General features: G+C 63.8%; 2 protein-coding genes across 12 annotated transcripts; both read right to left on the bottom strand.

Annotated features, from left to right (window-relative positions):
* Positions 1 to 1,718: 1,718 nt before the first annotated feature.
* VPS28 (VPS28 subunit of ESCRT-I) lies at positions 1,719 to 6,492 on the bottom strand. 5 transcript variants are annotated; one of them, XM_029202300.1, is made up of 10 exons: positions 6,433 to 6,492; positions 4,710 to 4,776; positions 4,115 to 4,143; positions 3,956 to 3,993; positions 3,638 to 3,727; positions 2,806 to 2,911; positions 2,593 to 2,694; positions 2,214 to 2,267; positions 2,046 to 2,137; positions 1,719 to 1,954 (listed from the first exon to the last, which is right to left on the bottom strand). In XM_029202300.1, exons 2-10 carry the CDS (start codon positions 4,744 to 4,746, stop codon positions 1,837 to 1,839), a joined length of 666 nt encoding a protein of 221 aa, XP_029058133.1. In that variant the 5' UTR covers positions 4,747 to 4,776; positions 6,433 to 6,492; the 3' UTR covers positions 1,719 to 1,836. The 5 variants fall into 5 exon arrangements, with proteins under 5 accessions (XP_029058133.1, XP_029058135.1, XP_029058134.1 ...); XM_029202302.1 differs by having other exon boundaries at positions 3,914 to 3,993; positions 6,433 to 6,457; XM_029202301.1 differs by lacking the exon at positions 6,433 to 6,492 and adding an exon at positions 6,120 to 6,424.
* Positions 6,493 to 7,287: 795 nt separating this feature from the next.
* TONSL (tonsoku like, DNA repair protein) lies at positions 7,288 to 20,141 on the bottom strand. Of its 7 annotated transcripts, none has more exons than XM_029202136.1 (26): positions 19,934 to 20,141; positions 19,357 to 19,452; positions 19,048 to 19,190; positions 18,422 to 18,605; positions 17,917 to 18,046; positions 17,503 to 17,674; positions 17,300 to 17,414; positions 16,610 to 16,755; positions 16,364 to 16,516; positions 16,068 to 16,193; positions 15,746 to 15,944; positions 14,756 to 14,832; positions 14,567 to 14,656; positions 14,218 to 14,290; positions 13,955 to 14,118; positions 13,742 to 13,865; positions 12,896 to 13,623; positions 12,704 to 12,780; positions 12,140 to 12,293; positions 11,980 to 12,058; positions 11,279 to 11,580; positions 10,951 to 11,122; positions 10,053 to 10,228; positions 9,741 to 9,814; positions 9,200 to 9,333; positions 7,288 to 7,970 (listed from the first exon to the last, which is right to left on the bottom strand). In XM_029202136.1, the coding sequence occupies exons 1-26, from the start codon at positions 20,013 to 20,015 to the stop codon at positions 7,777 to 7,779; spliced, it is 4,164 nt and encodes a 1,387-aa protein (XP_029057969.1). In that variant the 5' UTR covers positions 20,016 to 20,141; the 3' UTR covers positions 7,288 to 7,776. The 7 variants fall into 7 exon arrangements, 6 of the variants coding, with proteins under 6 accessions (XP_029057969.1, XP_029057970.1, XP_029057967.1 ...); XM_029202137.1 differs by lacking the exon at positions 19,934 to 20,141 and adding an exon at positions 19,553 to 19,641; XM_029202134.1 differs by having other exon boundaries at positions 16,364 to 16,755.
* Between the last annotated feature and the right edge of the window lie 1,256 nt (positions 20,142 to 21,397).

Raw genomic sequence — 21,397 nt, 5'->3', positions numbered from 1 at the left:
CGTGGTTAATGCACCCAATGCCGCTGAACTTAGAAATGTTTCAGGTGGCCAACTTTATGTTTTACATATTTCATTGCAATAAAAAATTAAAAATAATTAATAAAAATTTAAAATAGACCCAAACAACCCTCCCTGGCCCTTTGCCCCCTCAGCTCCCTTGACAGCAGGTCACGGGGACTCAGGCACTGGTGGCCTTTCCCAGGCTCCACTGAAGCCTCACCCCAGCCCACACTGTTGTCAAAGTCACTGAGAGCCCCGCAGGCCAGACTCGGCAGGGCTCTTCCTCGGCTCGGTCCGCCCTGGAGCTCACCGTCCTCCACACCTGGGCCTCTGGTCTCCTCCCCAGGCCCCGGTCGCCCCTTCTTCAGCTCCTGCATTGATGCAGCACCAGTCCTGCCCCTCGGGTAGAATTCCTGGCACCCATGATAGCGTGCCTTCACCCCAGACACCAGCCTTCACCCTTGTCTATGGAACTCCACCCGCTGGTGTCCAGCCACGCACTTGACAGTTCCCCTTGACCATCGGAGAGCCAAGTCCAGCTCAGCCTGTGCACACAGGGCCCCTCCTCCCCAAGTGTCCACATTTCAATAGGAGTTCCTCCACCCCTCCAGGTTCAAGCCTGGTGTAACCCCGGAGTTCTCATTCCACCGCTGCATCCAGCAGACTGTGGGCACCACACACAGCACGGTCTACACCCAGAAGCTGACCGTCTCTCCCCCTCACTTGCTGACTCTGCTCTTCCCCCTAACACACCAGGGAGATGAGGGCCGCTGCTCTGAGTCCCTCACTGGCATCTGGGGCTTCTGGGTACAATCCCAAGTCCTGACCCGCCTTCCAGCCCCATTTCCCACCCGGCTTCCCACACCCTTCCTCCTTCCCCAGGGAGCCCTGCTCACTTCTCCTGGATCTTTTGTTCAACGCTGAGAGCTGCTCCTGACCACCCCGTATGCAATGGCACCTCCTCACTGGTAGCCTTGGACCTCCTTCTTCACCACTCGAAATACCACTTTATTTTGTTGCCTCTAGAAGCCAGGTACAAAGAAGTACCACTAAGAGAAGATGCTACGATGAAACTCTGGCGTGTCCCTTATCCCAACACCACAGCTGCTAAAACTGGAACCCACGCCCCTGGAACCCAGAGCCTTGGTCTCTGGTTTGCTGCTTGCTGTCTGCCCCAGAGGATGAGGACGCAGACATGAACTCCGCGGGGCCAGGCAGCTTCCAGCACTGACGGCACAAGGCCTTGGAGCAGGCGTTGCTTCCCCACCAGGCTTTGGGCAAGGCCAGCTCTGGGGCTCCCGTGGCATCTGCCAGCTGGGCCTTGCTCCCGGGTGAGGGACACCCTTGGTGGCAGGCAGGAGGACAAGCTGTGCTACTGTGAGCTACCAACCGGCGCTCCTGTGAGCCACCGCACAAGGATGGGCCCTGCTGCAAAGGTGTCAGGCTCTGTGCCGACCTGGTCAGCTGGGCCGCCACGCTGCCTAAAGCTCTCAGCTGAGAGGTGGGGGAAGGTGTGGCAGGCAGATGCAAGCCTACCTGGCCTGGGGGGAGGCGCACCCCTGCTGGCTTGCCAGGCGGTGCCCACCAGGGAAGGCGCTGCCTCTGAAGTGCCACTGAGGCTCTTCCCTGATGAATGGGCTGCGTGCTCCCGAGGCCCAGAGAGCAGACAAATAGGCAGGGTGGGCCTGGGGCGGGCAGGAGGCGGCCACAGCAGCAGGGAGGTCAGAAAGCATCTTTATTGGGGGAGCGGGCTCTAGGCCACTGTGCATGGTAAAACGTTTGCAGACATCGGGGGAAATGGCACGATCGCAGAAGGTGGGGGTAGGGAGGCTGGGCTCAGGCGTGCAGGAAGCGGTTGAAGGCGTTGTAGGCTGATTCCAGGTCGAAGAGCATCTGGCGCACCTGGGAGTCGTCCAGCTCGTCTGAGGCTGACATGCCACTCAGGGTCTGCAGCCTGTGGGGCACAGAGCACAGAGCTGGGCTGGGGCAGGTGGGGGGCTACGGGGCTGCGACGGACTGGGTGGCTCAGCAGGTGACACACTCACCACTGGCTGACCGTCTGGCGGCCCTCGAAGTCAGGGGGCAGGTGGCTCATGCGGTGCATGGTCTCCATCAGCTCCCGCAGGTCGGGCTGGATCTGCAGAAACACTACCCGCTTGGAGACACCGACCCTGGTTCCCCTGCCCCCACCCCCAACCGCCCGGGAGCCGCACCTCGTCCATGGCCCGGATCTCCAGGCGCAGCTTGTCCATCACTGTGATGAAGAGCTGGTGGCAAGGGTGTGTGTGAGATGACATGGACCCCTGGCAAAGACCCCCGCCAGCCTGGTCCTCTGCAGGGCTGGGCCCGGGGCAGCACCAGCCGGCCCTCGCCCTCCTTAGCCTCACCGTGGGGTCACGTGGGCCCTAAGCCTGACCCTGCAGCTGAGGAGCGGTCAGTGGGTGGGAGCCCTGGGCACATCCCACGTGGGCCTTGGGATGGGAGGGGCCTCAGGGGGTTTCCCGGACGCTGCCCAGGAGGACTGCCCGCCCCCCACTCCAGCTACTCTGTGCACCGCGGGGCTGTGGGCACGTGGCCCTCCCGCCTCCGCACCGAGACCACGTCGGCAATGCAGCGATTCAGGTTGCCCTTGTCGTCCTTGATGGTGATGGGCCGGTCCTCCTTGATCCTCTCCATGGCAAGCGGGCAGTCCAGCTGAGGGAGGGCACACGGTGCTGGGCCTCGCGGGGCAGCCCAGCCCCAGCCCAATGGCCCCCATGCCTACGCCCGCCCACGCCCCTCAGGGTGGAGGGGCCGCTCACTCACTCGGAACTTGCGGCAGAATTCATCGATGGAGCTGATCTCTGACCCCTGTACCTGCCGGAAGGCAGCTTTGTACTGGACCAGGAGCCGCGAGCAGGCCGCAGTGTACCTGGGGGGAAGGGTCAGGCTGCCGCCCTCAGCGCCAGGCCAGCGCCGCCTGGCACATCCTGCTTACCCTCCGCCCTTCCAGACAAGTGGCATCTCACACGGAGGGCTGGGTGAAGGGCCAGGGATTGGCCATAGAGAGCTGAGCCTTCCCACTTGGTTTACACAAAAAAAGAACTCTGGAAGGTGGCAGAAGGTGGTAACGGCCAAAATACGGCTGCCACACGGACCTGGCCTGGACTGTGCAGGTTGGCCCCCAGCCCAACACCAGGCAGAGGCCCAGCGAGACCCCTTGTGCCCGCTCTTCAGGCCATGTTGGCCGTGCCTCCACGTTGACAGCTTGTGGTCCTATGGGGGAGGGGCTGCTGCACCGAACAAAGGCCCCACGTTCCAGCTGGCTGCCAGGCCTGGTCGGCGGCACCCACGGACTGACTGCCTTTGCCACCCTGCTCGCCTCCTATGCCTTTGCACTGATGAGGCCCCAGGCAGCAAAGCTGGGGCAGAATGCTGACGCCAAGGCGCTGGGCTCCCCTCTCCCCAGAATGCTGGGCTACTGCCGCCAGGGCGTCCCTGCCCGAGATGGCACCAAGGCCGCCAGCACCCAAGCGACCCTCCTTGTGCTGGGTGGGCCTCAGACCCCCGCCCCCGCTCCTTACTGAGCGCCCCAGCCCTGGAGGGCAGAAACAAGCTTCCAAGTACGGGTCGGTGGTGCAGGGAAGCGGGCTCTCACTCGTTGGGGCTGACGCAGTCCTTGATGTACGCCTTCTCCAGGGCCTGCATCGTCTTCACGACTGCAAACAGCTCTGCCATGTTGTCATACCTGAGGGGGCGCACCCTTCAGATGTGGCTGCCACGGCAGGGAAGCCAAGGTCCCGGAGCCTAGGGTGCCAGTCCTACCCAAGGTGCCGTTGAGGCAGACCTCCGTGTCTGGCTGCCCCTCTCACCCCACCCCTGGCAGAGGCTTCTTGGGACCCGTTTCCCTGGGCCGACCCCATGTTCTTCTGACCCTCAGTATGGGGGAGGCAGGCAGCCTGGGTGCTGGACTCACTTCTCCCGCTCACGGGCATTCTTATACAGCTTCACTTCCTGTTGGGGAGACAGGGCGGAAGGTCGGCCAGCAGCACCACAGTGGCTGCAGGGTCCCGGTGAGAACCACGCAGATAAAAGACTACTGGCCAGCGCCGCCAGGCAGGTGCCCGCCGCTCACCTCATACAGCTCCGGCTTGTTTCCAGGGGCTGCGACAGAACAGGCAGATAGCTGGCAGGCTGCTTGCGAAGGTCACCCTGGCAAGCTTGTCCAGCGCCCTGGCCCAGCCCTGTCTCAGTGCCCCTCCCAAGGCCTCCCCCGGGCTATGTCCCAAAGAGCCCAAAGGGAGCTGGGGGAATTTCAATCTCAGCATTCCCATCAGTTTGTGGGTGACCTGAGCAGAGAACATGCCTCTGGGTCCAGGGGGCTGTGCGCCAGGGCTGGTCATCCATCCCACCTGTTTCTAGGCTCCCTTGCTTACGATGCAGTGATAGGCACACGTTTGTCACATGCTCTGTCATCTTTTCCCTGGCCTGGGGACTGTGGGATACCTAAGACCCCCTGAAGTTCCAGCCACACTAAAGCTGTCATTTCTGCGCCCAGCTGACCCCACCTGGAGGAGGTCTCTGGGCCCCTGGCCACTACCTGAGGTCTTGCGGGGGCGGACACTTATAGACCTCCCAAATGCTCCGGCCACCACTCCCATCAGCCTCTGCCACAGAGGTTGAAAGCCTAGGCCCTCTGGGTCCCTGGGCCCAGCTTGGGCCACACTCACCTCCCATGCCAGGAGTGGCTGGGATCCCGTGAAACATCCTGCAGGCTCAGGTGGCCACAGCAGAGACCTAGGGAGCAGAGCCAGTGCTGACGCAAAGGTGACCCCCTAACACCCCTGAGGGCTGGGCCTCATGAAAAGCTTCCCCACCCTCAGCAGAAACAAAACCAGCAATGAACACACAGGGTGCTGTGCACTGTGCTGGGAACACGGAGCCACCCTGGAGGCTGCCGGGAGGAAGCAGGTGCAGGTGAGCATCTCAGGAGTGAGCAATGGTGGGCTGGCAAAGGGGGTGGGGTGGGGAGTGGCGGCATGGTCAGGGCAGGTTGCTCTGAGTCAGGTGACCAGGAGAGGAAGGGGCTGCAGCTATCAGATGAATGACCTGGACGAACGTTTGGGCAGAGAAAACAGCACATACGACAGACAGCACGTATAATGTGAGGTCTTTATGCAGGAATGAATTTAGAGAAACAGACAAGCGGGGTGGGGGGGGGGGGGTGTGCTTTCTGAGTGAGGGGTGTTCTAGGGAATGAGGATAGAGAGGCAGGGGGATCAAAGGGCACAGATCTCACAGGCCAGGAGGAGGAGTCTGGGTTTATCCTGGCACAGCCAGAGGAAACTACTGGAAGACTGAAGAAAGTCTTCCCAGCTCCAGGTGGGCGGTGGGCTGAGCAGACCGTGGAAGCAGGAGCCCCTGACCACTCCGGAAGTTGGTGCGGTGGCTGGGGCCACGTCCTGATGTGCTTTGGAGATGGAACCACCAGACCCAGTGGAGAATTTGAAAAGGGGTAAAAATTAAAAAGGACTCAAGAATGACCCCTTATTTTTGGACCAGTGGCACCATGACAGTGAGGTGAACTGAGATGGAGAAAGTGAACAAAGTAGGTGTAGAAGGCAAGCGAATGTGCAGGAAAGCGCTGCGGTTGATCTGTTGGCTTTGAGAGGCTCCCCAGACATCCAAGGAAGCTGCCGAGGCGGCTGGAGATCAGGGGAGAGGCCGGGGGCTGGCAGGGCTGAGCCAGTGGCACCGAGGGGGTGGATGGCGTCCCACAGGAGATGGCTAAGGGCGAACCACGGTAGGAGGGAGAGCAGCCCACGTTGAGCCCCGGGCACCGTGGCGTGCGGAGGCTGGGCAGAGGGAAGGCGGGATCCGGGCTGGGAAAGGCCAAGGTTGTACAAGTTAAGCAGCACGGGCGGGGGGACGGGGCCGAGAAGGCCGATGAAATTACGAGAGCTCGCGGGGGTGGGGTGGGGACACGGATACCACTGAGCCACCCTCCCGCAGCATCAGAGAGGAGGTGCAACGGAGAGAAGGAATAAGGGGGTTGTCTGTGGCTCTACAACGGGATTCCACGCAGCCACGAAAACGGACGTCCGCGGCCACAAGCGAATACTCGGCTGAACCTCACCAACCTGCCGCGACCCAGAACGGCGAGCTTCTAGAGTAAGCCCAATGAGCGCGGTGGAAGATCGGGCGGGCCGGGCGCGGGGCGCATAGGCCGCGGGAACCTTCGGGCCCGGCGGTCTGAGCGCCGCACTCGGAGGCGCCAGTCCCGGGGAAACGGCTCTGGAACCCGGGGGGAGCCAGGAGAGCCGGACACCGGGAGAGGGGACCACAAGACGGAGAGCGAGGAGGAGCACGGGCGCGGAGTGCCCTCCGCGCCACAGCGACACCCCCGGGCCTCTACCAGCGCCGCCTTTCCCGCCCGCCCCCGGCCTGGAGTACCTGGGCGGCCTCGCGGATCCCGGAAATGGCGCGGTGGCGGAGTGCCCTCTGACGCCTGCGCTTGCGCGCGGGCGCTGATGTATGCGCCTGCGCACACTTTCTCAGCGCCGGGACCTGATGTCTGCGCCTGCGCGCGGGGCCGGTCCACCTGGGCTTCTGGCTACTTCCCCCAACCCCGCGCTGAGGCCGGGCCAGCCCGGGCCGGGCCGGGGGTAACACTCTGCGGGTCTGATCCAGCCATGCCTGATAGGAACCGGAAGAGGTAACGAAGGGAGAAGGTTTTGCCTTCACCTGTAGGGCCTCTAAGTGGCCGGATCTGCCCTTGAAACTGTGCCCCACAGGGTTAATAGAAATTGGTAACAAATCCTTGAGCTTGTCTTTACAGCTTCTTAAAAACTCCTCCATAAACAACAAGGACCTACTGTACAGCACAGGGAACTATATTCGGTATCTTTTAATAACCTATAATGGAAAAGAATCTGAAAAACAATACATATATACAAAACTGAGCTAAACTGAATTGCCTTGCTGTACACCTGAAACACATTGCAAATTAAGTGTACTTCAATAAAAAAAAAACCTTCCGCTTGTAACCTGCCTTCACTGGTCAAGCTCACCTTAATTGTTGATACAAAAAAGTGCACGTCCTGAAAAACAAGATGTTTGCTCTGAGCTGTTTTCCAGGAACTTGGAGTCACCTGTGTCCAGTCTGAGCTCAAGCCAGTTAAGACTGGTTAGGACCACCAACCCTAAAACTGGGCCTGCACAGGTGTCCAGTGAATGACCTTTTGACGTCGGAGGGCCCAAACCCCCACCCTCAGCTCATGTCCATTTTTTAACATGGTCCCATGAAGAAGCAGGTAATTCAGACACGCCTCTGCAGAACACAGATTACGTCGCCTTTTTCCTACCTCCAATCTCCTCTCCCCACGCTTAAGATCACCCTGCCTTCTTTTCTTTTTGGCCACGCAGCTTGTAGGATCTTAGTTCACCGAACATGGAACCAGGCCCAGGCCGTCGGCAGTGAAAGTGTTGGAGTGCTCATCACTGGACTACCAGGGAATTCCCCCAACCTGCTTCTTCATCCCGTAAATATCCCACGCCCCTACTTTGGGGAAGCCAATCTGAGATCTGTCCTCCCGTCCCCTCACTTGGCTGCCTATGAATAAACCCTTTCTCTGCTGGTTGTGGCTCACTGCTTATTGGGCAGGGAGGCCTCATTCCAGAGCGCTCTGACAGCAAGGTGAACCCCTCCGAAGGCCACAGCAAGGAGGGAGGCGGCAGCAGCGGCTTCCTTTATTAGAGGCTTGGGCGTGTGAGGAGGGCGGGGCACGGCTCAGCCAGTCAGAGGTGCCTGAAGAAGAGCTTGGGTCCCCGATCCAGGGTGCATGCTTTGGGGCCCAGCTGGCTGGGCAGCAGCTGGTGCAGGGCATCCCGGTCCTCAGCAGAGAGACGTCTGCTGCACAGCTGCAGCTCCTGCAGCTGCACTGTTAAGTTGTCCCAGAGGCGCAGGCCCAGGGGGCCCTGGACAGCACAGCCTGCAGAGGGGAAGCAGGAGTAGGCCTCAGGCTATGGCCGGGGTCCCGCGGGAACCAGTGGTGTTCGTAGAGGGGGCCCTGTGGGGCTTTCCTCTTTACCAGTGTGGCCCTCGGGAGGAAACACACTTCCTCTGAGGCCCCAAGGGCTGCAGCGAGGGGCATGAGCAAAGGCCAGCAGAGGCCCGATAATTCTCTAGGAAGGAGTGTGCTCTCCCAGGCCTAGTGTGCCCAGGACTGTGGACTCCCTTCCCAGCCAGTGGTCAGGCACAAGGGAGGTTGGCTAAAGTAAACACCACATTCACATCTGTGCCTCTGCCATTGTCTGACGATGCCTGGGTCTCTCACTCCATAAAATGGACCCAATGGGCTACCTGTAAGTCTCAAGACACTGAGCTACAAGGCTCAATCCTCAGAGAGACCGGAGAATACCCAGCAGGCTCACGACCCAGGGAGTTTGGTGAGAGGGTGCAGGTGCCAAGAAGCCAGGTGTGTGGGAAGCAGCCCCTCAGCTGAGCGCAGGTCTCCTACCAGCCCACCTTCAGGGGGGCCTTCCTGGAGGAGCCAGCCTGGCCCTGTGGGCCCATGGGCAAGGAGCAGGAAGAACCCAGGGGTCCCCTGTGTGTAGACCCACTCCCAGCCCTTGTTCTCCTAGAGGGCAAAGCCTGGTCTGCCCTGCCCTGGGCCCCAGCAGGATGTGCCAGGCCGCTGGGTGGCCAGTTCACCAAACGCACCTCCCTGGGGTCCTTCTCAAGACAGCTCTGGTAGGGTCCTGCACCAGGGCGTGGCCAGAGAAACCAGCTAAGTCAGGCCATAGGCCTGGACGGTAGGGTTAGGGCAGCCTTGGCCAGGAAGCGGGAGGGTCCCTCAGAGGCAGGTATTGCCACCCTAGCCCGACGTCCCTCCCTCGGTGACAACAGGAACGAGGAAGTCCCTGTGGCACTGGGTCCCCCTGCCATGGTCTCGAGGGTCAGGCTGACCAGGCCAGAGGCAGAGACCCACGGTCCTCCCGCCCTACAGTTTGAGAAGCAAGGCTCACACCTGCTTCCAGTCACACTGGTCACCATCCTCCACTGTGGCGACCCCAAGGGGCCCAGCCCACCCTTGCGGTCTGGCTGGTGGCAGTGACGGCCCCTTCAGAGGAGGCACCTGGGCCTAAGGCAGGTCCTCGAGGAGGGAGCTGTGTCACCAGCTCCGGTGTGGCAGGTGTAGAAACCATACCCAGAGCTCACCTGACAGGCCGAGGAAGCTGAGGCCTTGGGGCCGCCCTTGGAGGGCAGACAAGAGCTCCTCCAGGCCGGCACAGCTGATCTTGGGGTTGGCAGACAGGTCCAGCGAGACCAGCGAGGGGCAGAGAGGCAGACATCTGAGACAGGGAAGAAGCCTGGGGATCAGCTTCCATCACGAGGGGAAGCTGCCCCAGGTGATCCCAAGGCTCGGGGAGCTGCAGGCCAGGACCATACGCTTTGCCCCCAGCCTGGCACGGGTGTCTCACACTCCTGAGAGCCAGCTGAGGCTGGAGGGCCACAGAAGCCGTGGCCCGTGCCTGGGCTGCTGGACAAAGGGTGACAGGAGGGGACACACCAGAGAGAAAGAGTCTCGAGAGCCGTGGGAGCATGAAGAGAGACATGAGGGCCAGCCAGGAGGCAGGCTAGTGGCTGGCGGCCAGGCCTCGGGGCACGCTGGGGCAAGGAGCCCCAGCTTCCCCGGGCTCCTGGGCCCTGAGATCAGAACCCCTGCAGGATGGTGGTGGCACGAGCTGGCTGGCATTACCTGCTCAGATCTCTCACGGCCTCGTCGCCCAGGTGGTTTGCCGACAGGCCCAGGTGCTCCAGGGCGCAGCCTTCCTAGACAGCGGAGGCCCAAGGGGAGCCGGCCTGAGTGGGGCACCTGCCCTCCCTGCCTCCCTGGATCCCAGCTGTCCTTCCTGCTGGCCAGGAATTCACAGCCTGAGGCAGGCAGGTCTACAGAAAGCTTTCCCCGCCTCTGTTTTTTCCAAACGTGCAAAGCCTCTTCCCAGCACCACCCGCCAATCCTGGGTGGCCCAAGGTGCCTCTGGCTTAGTGCCCCTCCTTGACCGCGTACCTTGGTCAGGTAGCTGACCACGGGCTCCGTGAGGCCTGGGTCACTCTTGCTGTCGGCCACAGAGCTCAGCTCCAGGCGCAGGAGGGTGCGGGCTGGCAGGCTCTGCAGGGCCTGGGCCAGGGCGGAGGCACCCAGGCCGTTGTAGGACAGGGACAGTGTCTTCAGGCACTTGGCGCCTATACCAAGGGCCAGAATCTCTGTCAGCCCCGCGTGCCGCCGCCCCCAGCCCTGCCGCACAGTCCTGGGCCCAGAACCCTCATGACCCTCGGGAAGCCGTCCTCGTCCCTGAGGTTTGGTGTGCAGGGAAACTGGGGTGGCTCTGGCCCAGTGTCTCCCAGTGGGGAGGGAGCAGAACTGGACTCCTGAGCCCAGCTTCTTCCCACCATTTCTGGGTCCTCTACCTGCCCCTACTCACAACAGGATGGACCCAGGTGACCTGAGACAGGCCCTAGGCTGGGACATCCACACGTGGTGGGTGGGTCGGGGAGTACTCCGTCTGCCACCCCAGTCCCAGACCCCTCCTCCCCTGCCGCTGTGCTCATAGCTCTGTGGAAAGCCCCCTAGAGGACCCCAGTTTCCAGCTTCTCAGGGCTGGGGTGGCGGGTCTCTGCAGCCCCAGTGGGTTGTGGTGGAATCGTCTCCGGCAAACGGGATGCTCAGACCTGGTGAGAGCTGTGGGGCTGGGGCTCTGGCCTGCAGCGTAGCTGGGACTGGGGCTGTGTCCTGAGGGGGCCGCCCAGGCCAGGCGAGCACCCAACGTCCCTCTGAGCCCAGACAGGTCCAGCACCTGCACGTCTACCTACGTGCTCCCGAAAGCTGGGCTCGTGCCCTTGGAGCCCTTGTGCTGGAGGCTCTCTGAGCCCTTGGGGCCAGGGAGTGGACGTGCCTGGCAGCTCACCTTGGAAGGCGCTGCCCAGGGCCGCCTGGTGGTTCAGGAAGAAGCTGCGGCCAAAGCCACAGGCCTGGAGGTGCAGGGTGCTGAGCAAGGGGCAGGCCCGTAGGATGGAGGCCAGGGCCTGGCCACAGCCATCCCCGAGGGGGTTCATGCTTAAGTCCAGCTCTTCCAAGTTCTGTGGAGACATGGGTTCCCCAGAGGATCTGGTCTGGGCCACCCAGAGCTGGGTACTGGCCAGCACTCTCAACCACACCTTCCCACCCAGGGATGGGCCAGATGTGGACGTTCAGATGCTGCCCTGGTACCGGTCCGCCGTTCCCCACGCCTCTACCTGCAAGGCGGGCTGCCCCTGGAGACCCACAGCAAGCTGGCGCAGCCCTTCAGGGCCCAGGTGATTGGAGGAGAGGTCGAGGAGGGTCAGGCCGGGCACGGTGTCCAAGGCAGCCAGCAGCTCGGCAACACATCCATCCCCCAGCCGGTTCCCAGCTAGGCGGAGCTCCCGGAGTGCTGAGTGCAGCTTCAGGGCCCGCAGCAGCGGGGTGAGCTGGGCCTGGCGCAGCGCCAGGGAGCAGGCACTGAACGCGGGGCCTGAGCCCTGCTGCTCCATCGCCTGCAGCACGTGCTGGTGCGCCCCTGGAGGGGGAACGTGGCGTCACCAGGGCCAGAGCCTGCCTGTCCTGCCCTGTGCATCACGAGAGGCAAACCAGGCAGCCCCTCCTCACTCACGAGCCCTGGGGCTGCCACCAGAGGCCTGTGGACCCCATGGCCCAGGAGCCACGCTGCACAGCCGGTGGGTGGCGCTCATCTACCTCCAGACGGGGCCAATCTGCCCCACCCCACCCCACTACCTACACACAGGGCCGCTAGGTAGGGGAGGAAAAGCCAAGAACAGGTGTGCTGGGAAGGAACCCTGGTGGACACCTGGGGTCCTGGGAGTCGAGGCCCGCGGACCTGGGAGTGGCACGGGCAGGAGGAGCCCACACACCCAGCCCTCTGCCCAGGCCACCGCCGCAGGGCCCCCTGGGCCCTTACCTTGCTCCAGGCTCTGGCAGGCCCGGCGGTAGCGGTCCGTCAGCGGGGGAAGGTCCCACGAAGTCACCTCAGCCAACACCTGGAAAGCACCAGCGGTGTGCAGCCCCCGGCACCCAGTATTGGCGAACACCCCGAACTCAAGGCCTGGCCTGCCACTCACCTCCTCATTGCTCTGCAGCACGTCGGAGATGGGGTCCTGTGGGGCCAGCAGGGCCCCCTCTTTTTGTAGGGAGAGCCGAGGCAGCAGCCCAGAGGCCTGGTAGTAACGCTGGGCGGCCTGCTCAGCCAGCCAGGCCACGGAGTGGGTCTCCCTGCTGTGGGGACAGAGGTCGAGCTGAGTCCTGGACCTGGCCAGGTTCCCGCACACGTTGAGGAGCGGCCCCCGGGGTCCTGCCATCCCAGCTTGGCGTCCACAGCTCCCTCGTCTGGCTCCTTCGTCTCCCCCTGCCCCTACGTGTGACATGCCAGTGCCCCGTGCACACATGCAGCACCTCCGGGCCGTTTCTAGGGACGCAGGGCCTCCCCGAGCCTGTGTCTGCCATCACCTCCCCCAGCTGCCAGCCCCCCAGAGGTGGGGTATAAAACCAGATGGATTCGCATTGCACATTCCACGCCATCTACAGCCATGAGGGCCCTCTGCTGCCCCTGGGCACCATCCCCTGGCCCAGAACCCGCAGTGGCGCAGAGGGGGCCAGGGGTTGGGAGAAGACAGGTGACACCTTACCTGTGTGGGACGGGGATGAGGAAAAGATTATTCTGAACACGAACTCGAACTCGGATGGGAGGGAGCAGGGCCTGACCCTAGTAGGTGCGGGCAGGGAAGGACAGCCTGAGTCAGGGAAGACGGAGCCCCCTGCCCACCACCCCCAACCGCCCCAGCCTGGGAGGCAGCTCTGCTCCAGGCCTGCACACCCACCAAGGGCTGGCCTGCTGAAGGGTTTCCCCCAATGGGCCCCAAGGCCCTGGGGACATCAGGGCTCCGCGGGGGCTCTGCGGCTGAGCTGCAGGCTCCATCTGCTCTGACCCGTGCACTCCAACTCTTGAGACAGGACAGCCGGCTCTTCCTGGCCCGGGCCCGAGGCCTGATGGCGCTTGCCTCACTGCCTGACCCCGAGGCACTGTGTCTGCTGCCATCCGCACTGCTATGGGGGCGGGGCGGGTGGCTGCCCCCATGACCGTGGGCCAGCGGCAAGTCCTCTTCCAGCCAGTCCCCGGCCAAGCACTCCTCCTCAGGGAGGAGCGCCGCCCGGGGGCTGGGGGCCTCGCCGGGGCCTCGAGGGGGGCTGGGGCGCAGGTGGCAGCTCTGGGCACTGCCCACACTGCGGATGGCCGCCCGGTAGGCTGCCCAGCCGGCACTCGCTGTGGCTGCCTCCCCGTCACTGGCGGGGCTGGGCATCCGGGGCCTCTTCTGGGGTGGCCGGGGCGGGCCTGGGTTGTCCTCCCCATCCGAGCTGCTACCGCTGGCCAGCTTGTGCCTGCTCCTCCAAAGCCTGGCCGTGGCTGGCACCGCCAGCCCCTGGGAGACCCTGGCACTGGCCTGACAGGCTTCTGGGGGTCCTGGGCTGGGACTTGAGGGAGGAGAGGTCTCAGGGTCAAAAAGATGGTTACTTGGGACAGTCAGGGGAGCCAGGGAGCTGTGGGGAGCTGCAGAGAGATTGAATCTATTGTGAGGCAGTGTCTGGCACCATCCCCGCCACCCAGGGCCCGGGGACCCTCAGGCTACAGAGCGAGGTCCTTAGGAGCAAAGGAGGTCCCCGCTTGCCTTGGCCCGAAGAGGCCGCCTGGAGCAGCGTCTCCATGGTAGCAGCCTTCTCTCGCGTCTCGCCATCCAGATCCTTGCAGTACAGCTTCACCCACTGCTGCAGCGTCTCCAGCGGGCTGCGGCCCTGTGGGGTACCCAGCTAAGCAGGGCTGGCAGTGGCAGTACCGCCAACCGCGTGCGGCCCACGCCTGCCTGGCCTGCGTCTGTGCTCACCTTCCTGGTACGGAGAGTGACCGATGCTCCTCGCTCGATGAGCAGCTGGGCCACCTCAAAGTGGCCACAGTTGAGAGCATCATGCAGGGGAGTGATACCCTCACAGCCTTGGCCACCCGGGTCATCCACCGCGGCCCCGTGGTCCAGCAGGAAACGGACGATGTCTGTGGATGGGGGGTATGAGCCAGCTCCCAGGCCCTTCCTTGGGAGGGGCCCTTTCCCTCTCCCTGTCGTATGCTAGCACCCTGCAGCCCCACACTCACCCAGATGCCCATAGTTGCAGGCCTCGTGCAAGGGTGTCCAACCACAGTAGTCCCGAGGGTTCAGGGGGTGGCCCTGTGACAAAGAATGGGAAGGAGCCTGGCCCTAAGTAGCCCCCAGCCTGGCCTTGCCCTGGGGCTCTGGAGCCTGAGGAGGGCCCCCGGGGCCCACCCCCGAGCCTGGCCCTGGCCCAGGTCACACCAGAGTGAGGGAGACACTCGCCACAACAAGTACAGAGTCCCCAGTGCCGGCTCCGGCCCCTGTACCCTGCCCTGGCCCCTGGGGAGACAGTACCCCAGCGAGAGCCCCTGCTATGGCCGCAGGGTGACTGGGGTGGGGCAGTGGGCCCACCTGCCTCACGAGGTCCTGGACACGGCCCAGCTGGCCCTCAATGCAGGCTCGGTGCAGCAGGGTCTCCCCGACGTCGTTGCGCCGGTTCCACTGTGGGCACAGTCGCCCCATGGGGACGTAGGCGTGAGGGGATGGGGCGGCACTGGTGGGCAAGGGAGGGTAACACACGCGCTCAGCCGCTGTGCTCACCTTGCTCACCCTCCGCCGGCCCAGGCAGCCCTGAAGCTCCTCCTCCTCCAACCGCTGGGACCCGTCAACTTCATCCTCTGGAACAGAGCCAGGCCCACCAGCCCAGGTGAGCCTAGCCCCTGCCCCGGCTCCGCTGCGCCCAGGAGACTGCTCTGTGGGGCAGCCTCCCCCACCCCAGACCTCTGCCGTCTCCTTCCTGGAAGCATCTTTGTTGGGCCACGTCAGGCCCAGGGTGAAGACAGCTCGCCCCTGGGGCCCAGGCGTCCTCCACCTGCACGACTCCCGGTACCTCTGCCTTCTCCTGCCTGCTCTCAGCCCGCCCCCCCCCCCCACCCCTGCTGCCTCCTGCGCCTCCTTCCCAGCACCTCCTTCTCCTCCGGGGGTAACTGCCTATGCCTATCAGAGAGTTGGAGAGTCGCCTGAAGTTCTCCTTTTTGGGTCCTCTCTCCCCGCCCCTCCTGCGGACCCTCCCCCACACCTGCATACGAGCCACGCCCAGCTCAGCACCCCCCTAAGGCAAGGCTGAAACTTCCCGGAGGGAAGGTTCTGGAGGCTCCTCGAGTTCAAAACTGAAGCCACTCCTTCTGGCCTCAGGGACCATGCAGCCAGGAGCCAGCTGACTCCTGAAGCCCACCCACTGGCCCGCTGCCTGAGCCGGCTTCCGCCACAGCCCACCCTCACAGCCGCCCCTCGGAGCTGAGCACACTGGCCTCAGGGTAACCGCGCGGACCCTCGAGGGTCTCGGGACGGCCTGCGGTGCGTTCGCCCGCCAGCCTCCTGGCACCGGCCCCTCCAAGAACGTCCCCCGGCTGTGCCCGGCTCCCTGCACCCCCCCACCTCCACCCTCCTCCACCTGCCTCACCTGCGCCAGTTACCCACCCGGCGCTGGGCTGTTCCCTCCCATCCTGAGCCTGTGAGCAGGACCCACCGGCCCGGCCCTGGCGTCAGGGAGGGAACACCGGGGCTGCCAGCACGGCGTCCGAGCCTCACCGCTCTCTGAGAGCTCCACCTCGATGGCCTCCAGGGTGGCGGCCTCCCCCTCGTCCCCCTCGTCCTCCTCGTCGTCCTCATCCCCCTCGTTCTCCTCGTCTTCAGCTGCTCTCAGCTCCTGCAGCCTGGCTTCAGTGCCAGGGGCCTCCTGAGGCTGCAGCCTCAGCTGCACTGCATGGAGGTGCCGTAAGACCTGCCTCTGAGGAGCGGGGGACACCAGCTCAGGGCCAGAGCAGAGACGGGGACAGGGGGACAGGCGGGCCGCGGGGAAGCTGTACGCGGGGATCCCAGCACGGGCGGGCGGGCGGGCGGGCTCCCACACCTGCAGCCGCGGCTGCTGGGCTTGCTGCGCACAGCTGAGAGCCTTCTGGAAGCATGGCGCCAGCACCTCGTAGGCATCCCCGGCGTCCTCGCGGGACAGCGCGATGTTCAACCAGGTCTTGGCCTCCTGGAGGAGGAGGTATGAACTCGGTGGCGGCCGCCCCCGCACCCAGCTGGCCCTGGCTCCCCATGGCTGCCCACACGAGACAGGAGGACGACAGCCCTCCCGTGCCCACCCCCAAGGGCAGCAGTCCTGGAACAGAGCCCCGGGCAGGGCAGGGCGCCGTGACCCCTCACCTCCAGGGCGCTGCCGTCCCGCAGCCTCAGCTCCTCTTCATAGTGGCGCACGGCCTGGCGGTGGTCCTTCATGTCCCCCAGGGTGGCAGCCAGGGACACGTGGATGACGGCCAGCTCAGGCCCCGGCCTGTTTAGCAGCTCCGCGAACTGCAGCTGGGAAGGCGGCAACAGCGAGGCCAGGGCTGCGCCACACCCCACAGCCCACAGTCCCGGTGCCCTCACCCCCGCCCCAGCCCGGGCACGCACCTGCTTCTGGTAGGCCGTGGCAGCCTTAGGGAAGTCGCCCGCCTTGGAGAACAGGTCACCCAGCTGCTCGCAGATGCCCATGGCGCCCCGCGGGTCACTCTCCTCAGACTCCTCCAGCTGCTGCTGCAGGCGGACCACCGCGAGCACTGCCAGAAAGAGCCTGGTGTGGGTGCGGCACAGCCTGGGGCCTGGCCCTGTGCCCTTAGGCAGCCAGCCACCTGCCCGAGCCTCCGCTCACCCACTGGTAAGGGGGGTGGTAGGAGGAACTACTTGGTGGGGTCGCAGCAAGAATAGAAGAACCAACTAACGACAAGTCAGGGCAGGGGCTGGTCCGCAGCATGGGGTGGGGGCCTGCTGACCGCCACTTACCAGTCCTGCTAGGCCACACGCACCGTCCACGCTCCCACCCCGTTAGGCGGGCCGGCTTTTCTCTCGAGTTTGCCAACGAAGCTGGCTTGTGCATAGACACTAGTCTCCTGACCATCCTGGGTGCCCCTCTGACACTCTGTGCTGCATGTAGCTCAGAGAAAAATGAGGCCCCTCCCAACAAGAAGTGGGGGGAGACGGGTGCCCTACTGGCGCTGCCACCTCCCAAAGGACACACGCCCAGGCCTCCTCTGCTGAAGGACGGGAGCCCTCCCTACCCCTTCTCAGGGGGTTCAGCACCCCCCCATCCCCTCCTAGGCTCACCATACTTGAGAGTCCGGCAGACCACTGCCTTCTGCAAAGGCTTCTGGGAACCAAGCCGATAGGCCTTCTTCAAGGCTCTCTTGGCGGCCAAAAAATCCCCTAGGTCTTGGAGGACCTGGGGGGCAAGGGAAGGTGAGGCCCGCAGGCTCCTGAAGGCCCAAGCCCACCCGGGAGCAGAGCCCGGAGCCACCAAGAACTAGCACCTCCGAGAGGAGCAGGCAGCACTCGCTCTCCATGGAGCCCTGCTTCAGGGTGCGTGCGCACTTCCGCGCCCCCTCCAGGCAGCGCATGGCCTGAGAGTGCTGCCCCCGCCGCCAGTGGATGGCACCGAGGTTGTAGCGGGCACGAAACAGGTCCTCGTACAGGTGGTTCTGCCTGGGGGTGGGGACAGGAGCTCAGTGCCCGGGGCACTGTCGCTTAGGAACAGCACAGCAAGCACCCACCGATGCCACTTAGGGTTCCGGCCCCCACAAAGCCAAGGCTGCCCCTCTGCTAACAGGAAACTGACTGGGCGGAGGGGTGAGGTCAGCCCGGCTGCCCTCTCGGGAGGACCCTGGGAGCAGCCCAGGCCCCAGCCACTCCCTCCTGGGGCCGAGCGGGGTGCGGGGGGGCCTTACTCGGCAAGGAAGATGCTCTTCGTGAAGTAGGCGTGGCATAGCGTCGCCTGCTGCAGGCTGTCACAGGTGAGGCCCACGTTGAGGTAAAGTCGGGTCCTCATCTCACTCAGCTCTCTCTTGGCCAGTGAGCCTGGAAGACGCCCCTCCAGACACTCAGTGCCTTACCCCCACTTGGGGTCTCCAGCCCTGGGCCCTGGCCAGCCTCTCCTGGACCCCTCCTCCAGCCTCTCACTGTAGGTGCCAGGGATTCTGCTGCAGGTAGAGCAGAGTGAAAAAGAGCAAAGGCAGCCAGACCCGAGATCGTGAGGAGCACAGGCTCTGCGGGGCAGGGGGCGGGGGTGGGGGAGAGCTGCTGCTTCTGAGAACCAATCTCAATCTCACAAAGGGAGGGTCCAGGCAGGTGGACCCACCGCACGGGCAGGGCGGGCAATGGGACTGTAGCCTCTTCTCCCTGCAGAGCTCAGGAGGCAGAAGGTGGGGAGGGCCAGTCTCCAAGGGCAATTACCCTGCAGCTTCTCATCTACGATAGCCAGGCTTTTCTCGAAGGCACCCTGTGCCTGCAGCAAGGCATCCTGTGACTGGTGGTGGTCAAAGATGTCCAAGTGGGTGCGGCCAATGGTAGCCCAGGCCCTCTGCTGCTCAACATGGTTGGACAGGGAACATGCGAGCTCCAGGTAGCGGTGCTGGTGCTGGAGCACAGAAGAATGGTCACTGTGAGCCAACCCCACGTCAAGCAAACCCCATGTGTCTCTCAAGCCCCCACAGAGCAGGCCAAAGCCAGGCTGCAACACCCCGTTTTCTCTATGCTAAGGACTGACTGTGGGGACGGTGGCACCACACTCAGACCAGCCAAAGTCATTGGGGGAGAGACACTGACCGGAAGTTAGCTAGGCTGTGGCAGCCCCAGAAGCCGGGGCCAGGGCAGCTCTGTGTGGACAGAGGGCCTGTGGCACACCCACCCAAGGACCAGGCTACCAGGGCCCAGCGCAGCGTGTCCCCCTCTCCCCTCCAGCCAGAGGCCTGGACAGCAGAGACTGGGCCTCCCTTCTCGGAAGCGGACCCCCAGGAGATGAGAGCCCAGGAGAGCTGGGTGTGGCCAGCGTGGGGGTCCACGTCGCGGCCTCCGCCCACCTGCAGGGCAGCCGAGTAGTCCTCCATCTCCGCCAGCCGCTCTCCGATCTTGCGGTGGGCCACGGCGCAGCCCAGGGGGTCGTCGGCCGACTCCAGGAGCTGCAGCTCCTGCTGGTGCTCTCGCAGGGCCTCCGCGTAACACCCTGGGCAGGCGGGACAGGCTTCAGTCTGGCCGGGCAGAGGGTCAGGGGCCGCGAGGGCCAGTGGGGCAGCGGCCGGCCGGCACTAAGGAAGGCCCCCCACGCCCCCCGACCCCACACTCCGTCCTCCCGGCTCCTCGCTCCCAGGCCCGGACTCCACCCCACGCACCATGGCTAGCCAGGAGCTCCCCCAGCTGGTGGCAGACGGCTGCCTCCTCCCGCAGCTGCCCGCTCCTCTGGGCCTTAGCCTTGGCCTTGCTCAACTCTGCAGAAAGAAGAACGAGGCCTGGGTGCTAAGCTTCTCCGCCCGGGAGGGCCAGGCCCGCCCCCGGCCCCCGCGTTTGGGCACTAGCCCCTGGACTCACGGCGAAGCTCGCGGTCCAAGCTCATACTCCGGCCGCCGTGCCGAGGGTTCCGGACTTCCCGCGCTCTAGCGCCGCCACAGCAGCCCCACCCCCAGGCCCAGCGCGCAGGCCCACTCCTGACGCGGAGTGTCCCGGGAAGTGTAGTTCAACCGCCCGACGCATCCTGGTAGTTGTAGTAGGGCTGGCGCCGGGGCCGGAAGAGCGGCGGGCGTCTCCATGGACTCCTGGGTCTTCCTCTAGAGCTGAGCGCCCCCCCGCCCCGCCCTGCCCCGCCCCGCATCCCATATCCCGCATCCGCCCTTGGGGTGGGGTCTCCTGGGCTCCCGCCGCGTGCTGCAGCATCCTGCACACAAGCAAACCTATCCACCCACGCTACTTGACCTGAGGAACGGCCTGCCCTCGCGTGGGAGGAGAGGAAGGCCTCGGAGACCACGGGCACTTGAGCACTCAGATTTGTGGGCATGATCAGAGGAGGCGCCCCGCAGAGACTGCGGATCAACCTTGAAAGCTCCACAGTCGTCACACGTGGGGACTCCGACCCCCAGTGCTACCGGCGGGAGGGGGGGCTGTGTGTTTCAAAAAGAATCGAGCGCGGTCCTGCTTCCTCAGTGTGTACGCCAGTTTTGTATTCCTGGAAAACTCAGCGTGCGCTCGTTAAAACTGCAAAACCGTCTTGTGCTGAGAGGTAAAGGGAGCAGAATCCGGGCTCGGAGCGCTGTGACCAACCTCTCAACTGCATTAGATCGGGGGTGTGGGGAGCCTGGGGACCTCTAAATACCCGTCCTTTCCCCCCACCCCTGCCTCGAGAACCTGCCGGGCCTCGGGGCTCGCAGTCCCCACCCTGCCGCGCGGCCCTGGGCCCTAGGTGCCAGGGCTCGCGCCCCAAAGTCCCCAGAGGAGGCCCGGAAGGAGTGGGAGATGGGCACTTTTATTTCCTGTGGAAATGGAAACAGACCCAGTGGGGTACCCGGGAGGGAGCCATGTGGAAGGTGGCTGGTCCCCAGGTCCAGGGGAGGCTGCAGGCGTGAGGGTGAGCTTGAAGAGCAGCAGGACGGCCTCCTCTTTGAAGGGTGTGGTGCTCCCTCCTCCTCCCTCCACCGTGGGGTCCCAGGAGACAGGACCGGAGGCCTTGAAACCAAGGTGCTGCTTGGCAGGCAGGCTGGTGAGGTGCAAGGGGCACAGTGAGAGGCAGGGTGGGCATGGGGGAGCCGAGCCATGGAAACAGAGACTGTCTCAGCAGAACGGGTGAGACGGCACCTCCCCCGAGAGCCTTTCCCACTCCAGCACCAACATTCCCAGGACAGCCCAGGTCCTGGGGCCTGATCTCCCTTCAGAGAGGACCCAACTTCTCTAGCCTTGGCCTCCCCACTGATCAGACAGGAATGCACATATGAGGATGCCAGCAAGAGCTGAAGGCCTGGGGTGGGGAGGCCGCAGGCTTGGGGCCAGCAGCTGACTCCTGGCTGGGAGGCTATCAGAGCCCAGGGAAGCCCATCCATGAGGTTGTCTTCTTGTAAGGAAATACAAACAAAACTTGGTTTGGACCTTTTTTTTTTTTTTTTTTTTGGTTTGGACCTTTTTAAACACTGTAGTTACATACAGAAATATTCAAAGAGAACACAGACCACAAAAGCAACATAATATGTTAAGTCGTTTCCGACAGCGGTAAAAACACTTCTTCACTCCTCTCTTTAAAAAATTATTTTTATTATTTTTGTAAATGTCTCACTTTGGGCATACTGAGAGATGTAGTGCTTAAAGGGAAGTGTGGGGGTGAGAGAAGGGAAGGGGGGCTGGCTCGACCTGTGCCCTCAGGCCTCCCCCAACCCTCACCAGCTCAGGATG

Source organism: Monodon monoceros, unplaced genomic scaffold (assembly GCF_005190385.1).
Source record: "Monodon monoceros isolate NGI ecotype Baffin Bay Population unplaced genomic scaffold, NGI_Narwhal_1 Super_Scaffold_5, whole genome shotgun sequence".
In the NCBI taxonomy this organism is placed as follows: Eukaryota; Metazoa; Chordata; class Mammalia; order Artiodactyla; family Monodontidae; genus Monodon; species Monodon monoceros.
Note: the sequence above shows the minus strand (reverse complement) of the source record. Positions and strands in the feature narration are given on the sequence as shown.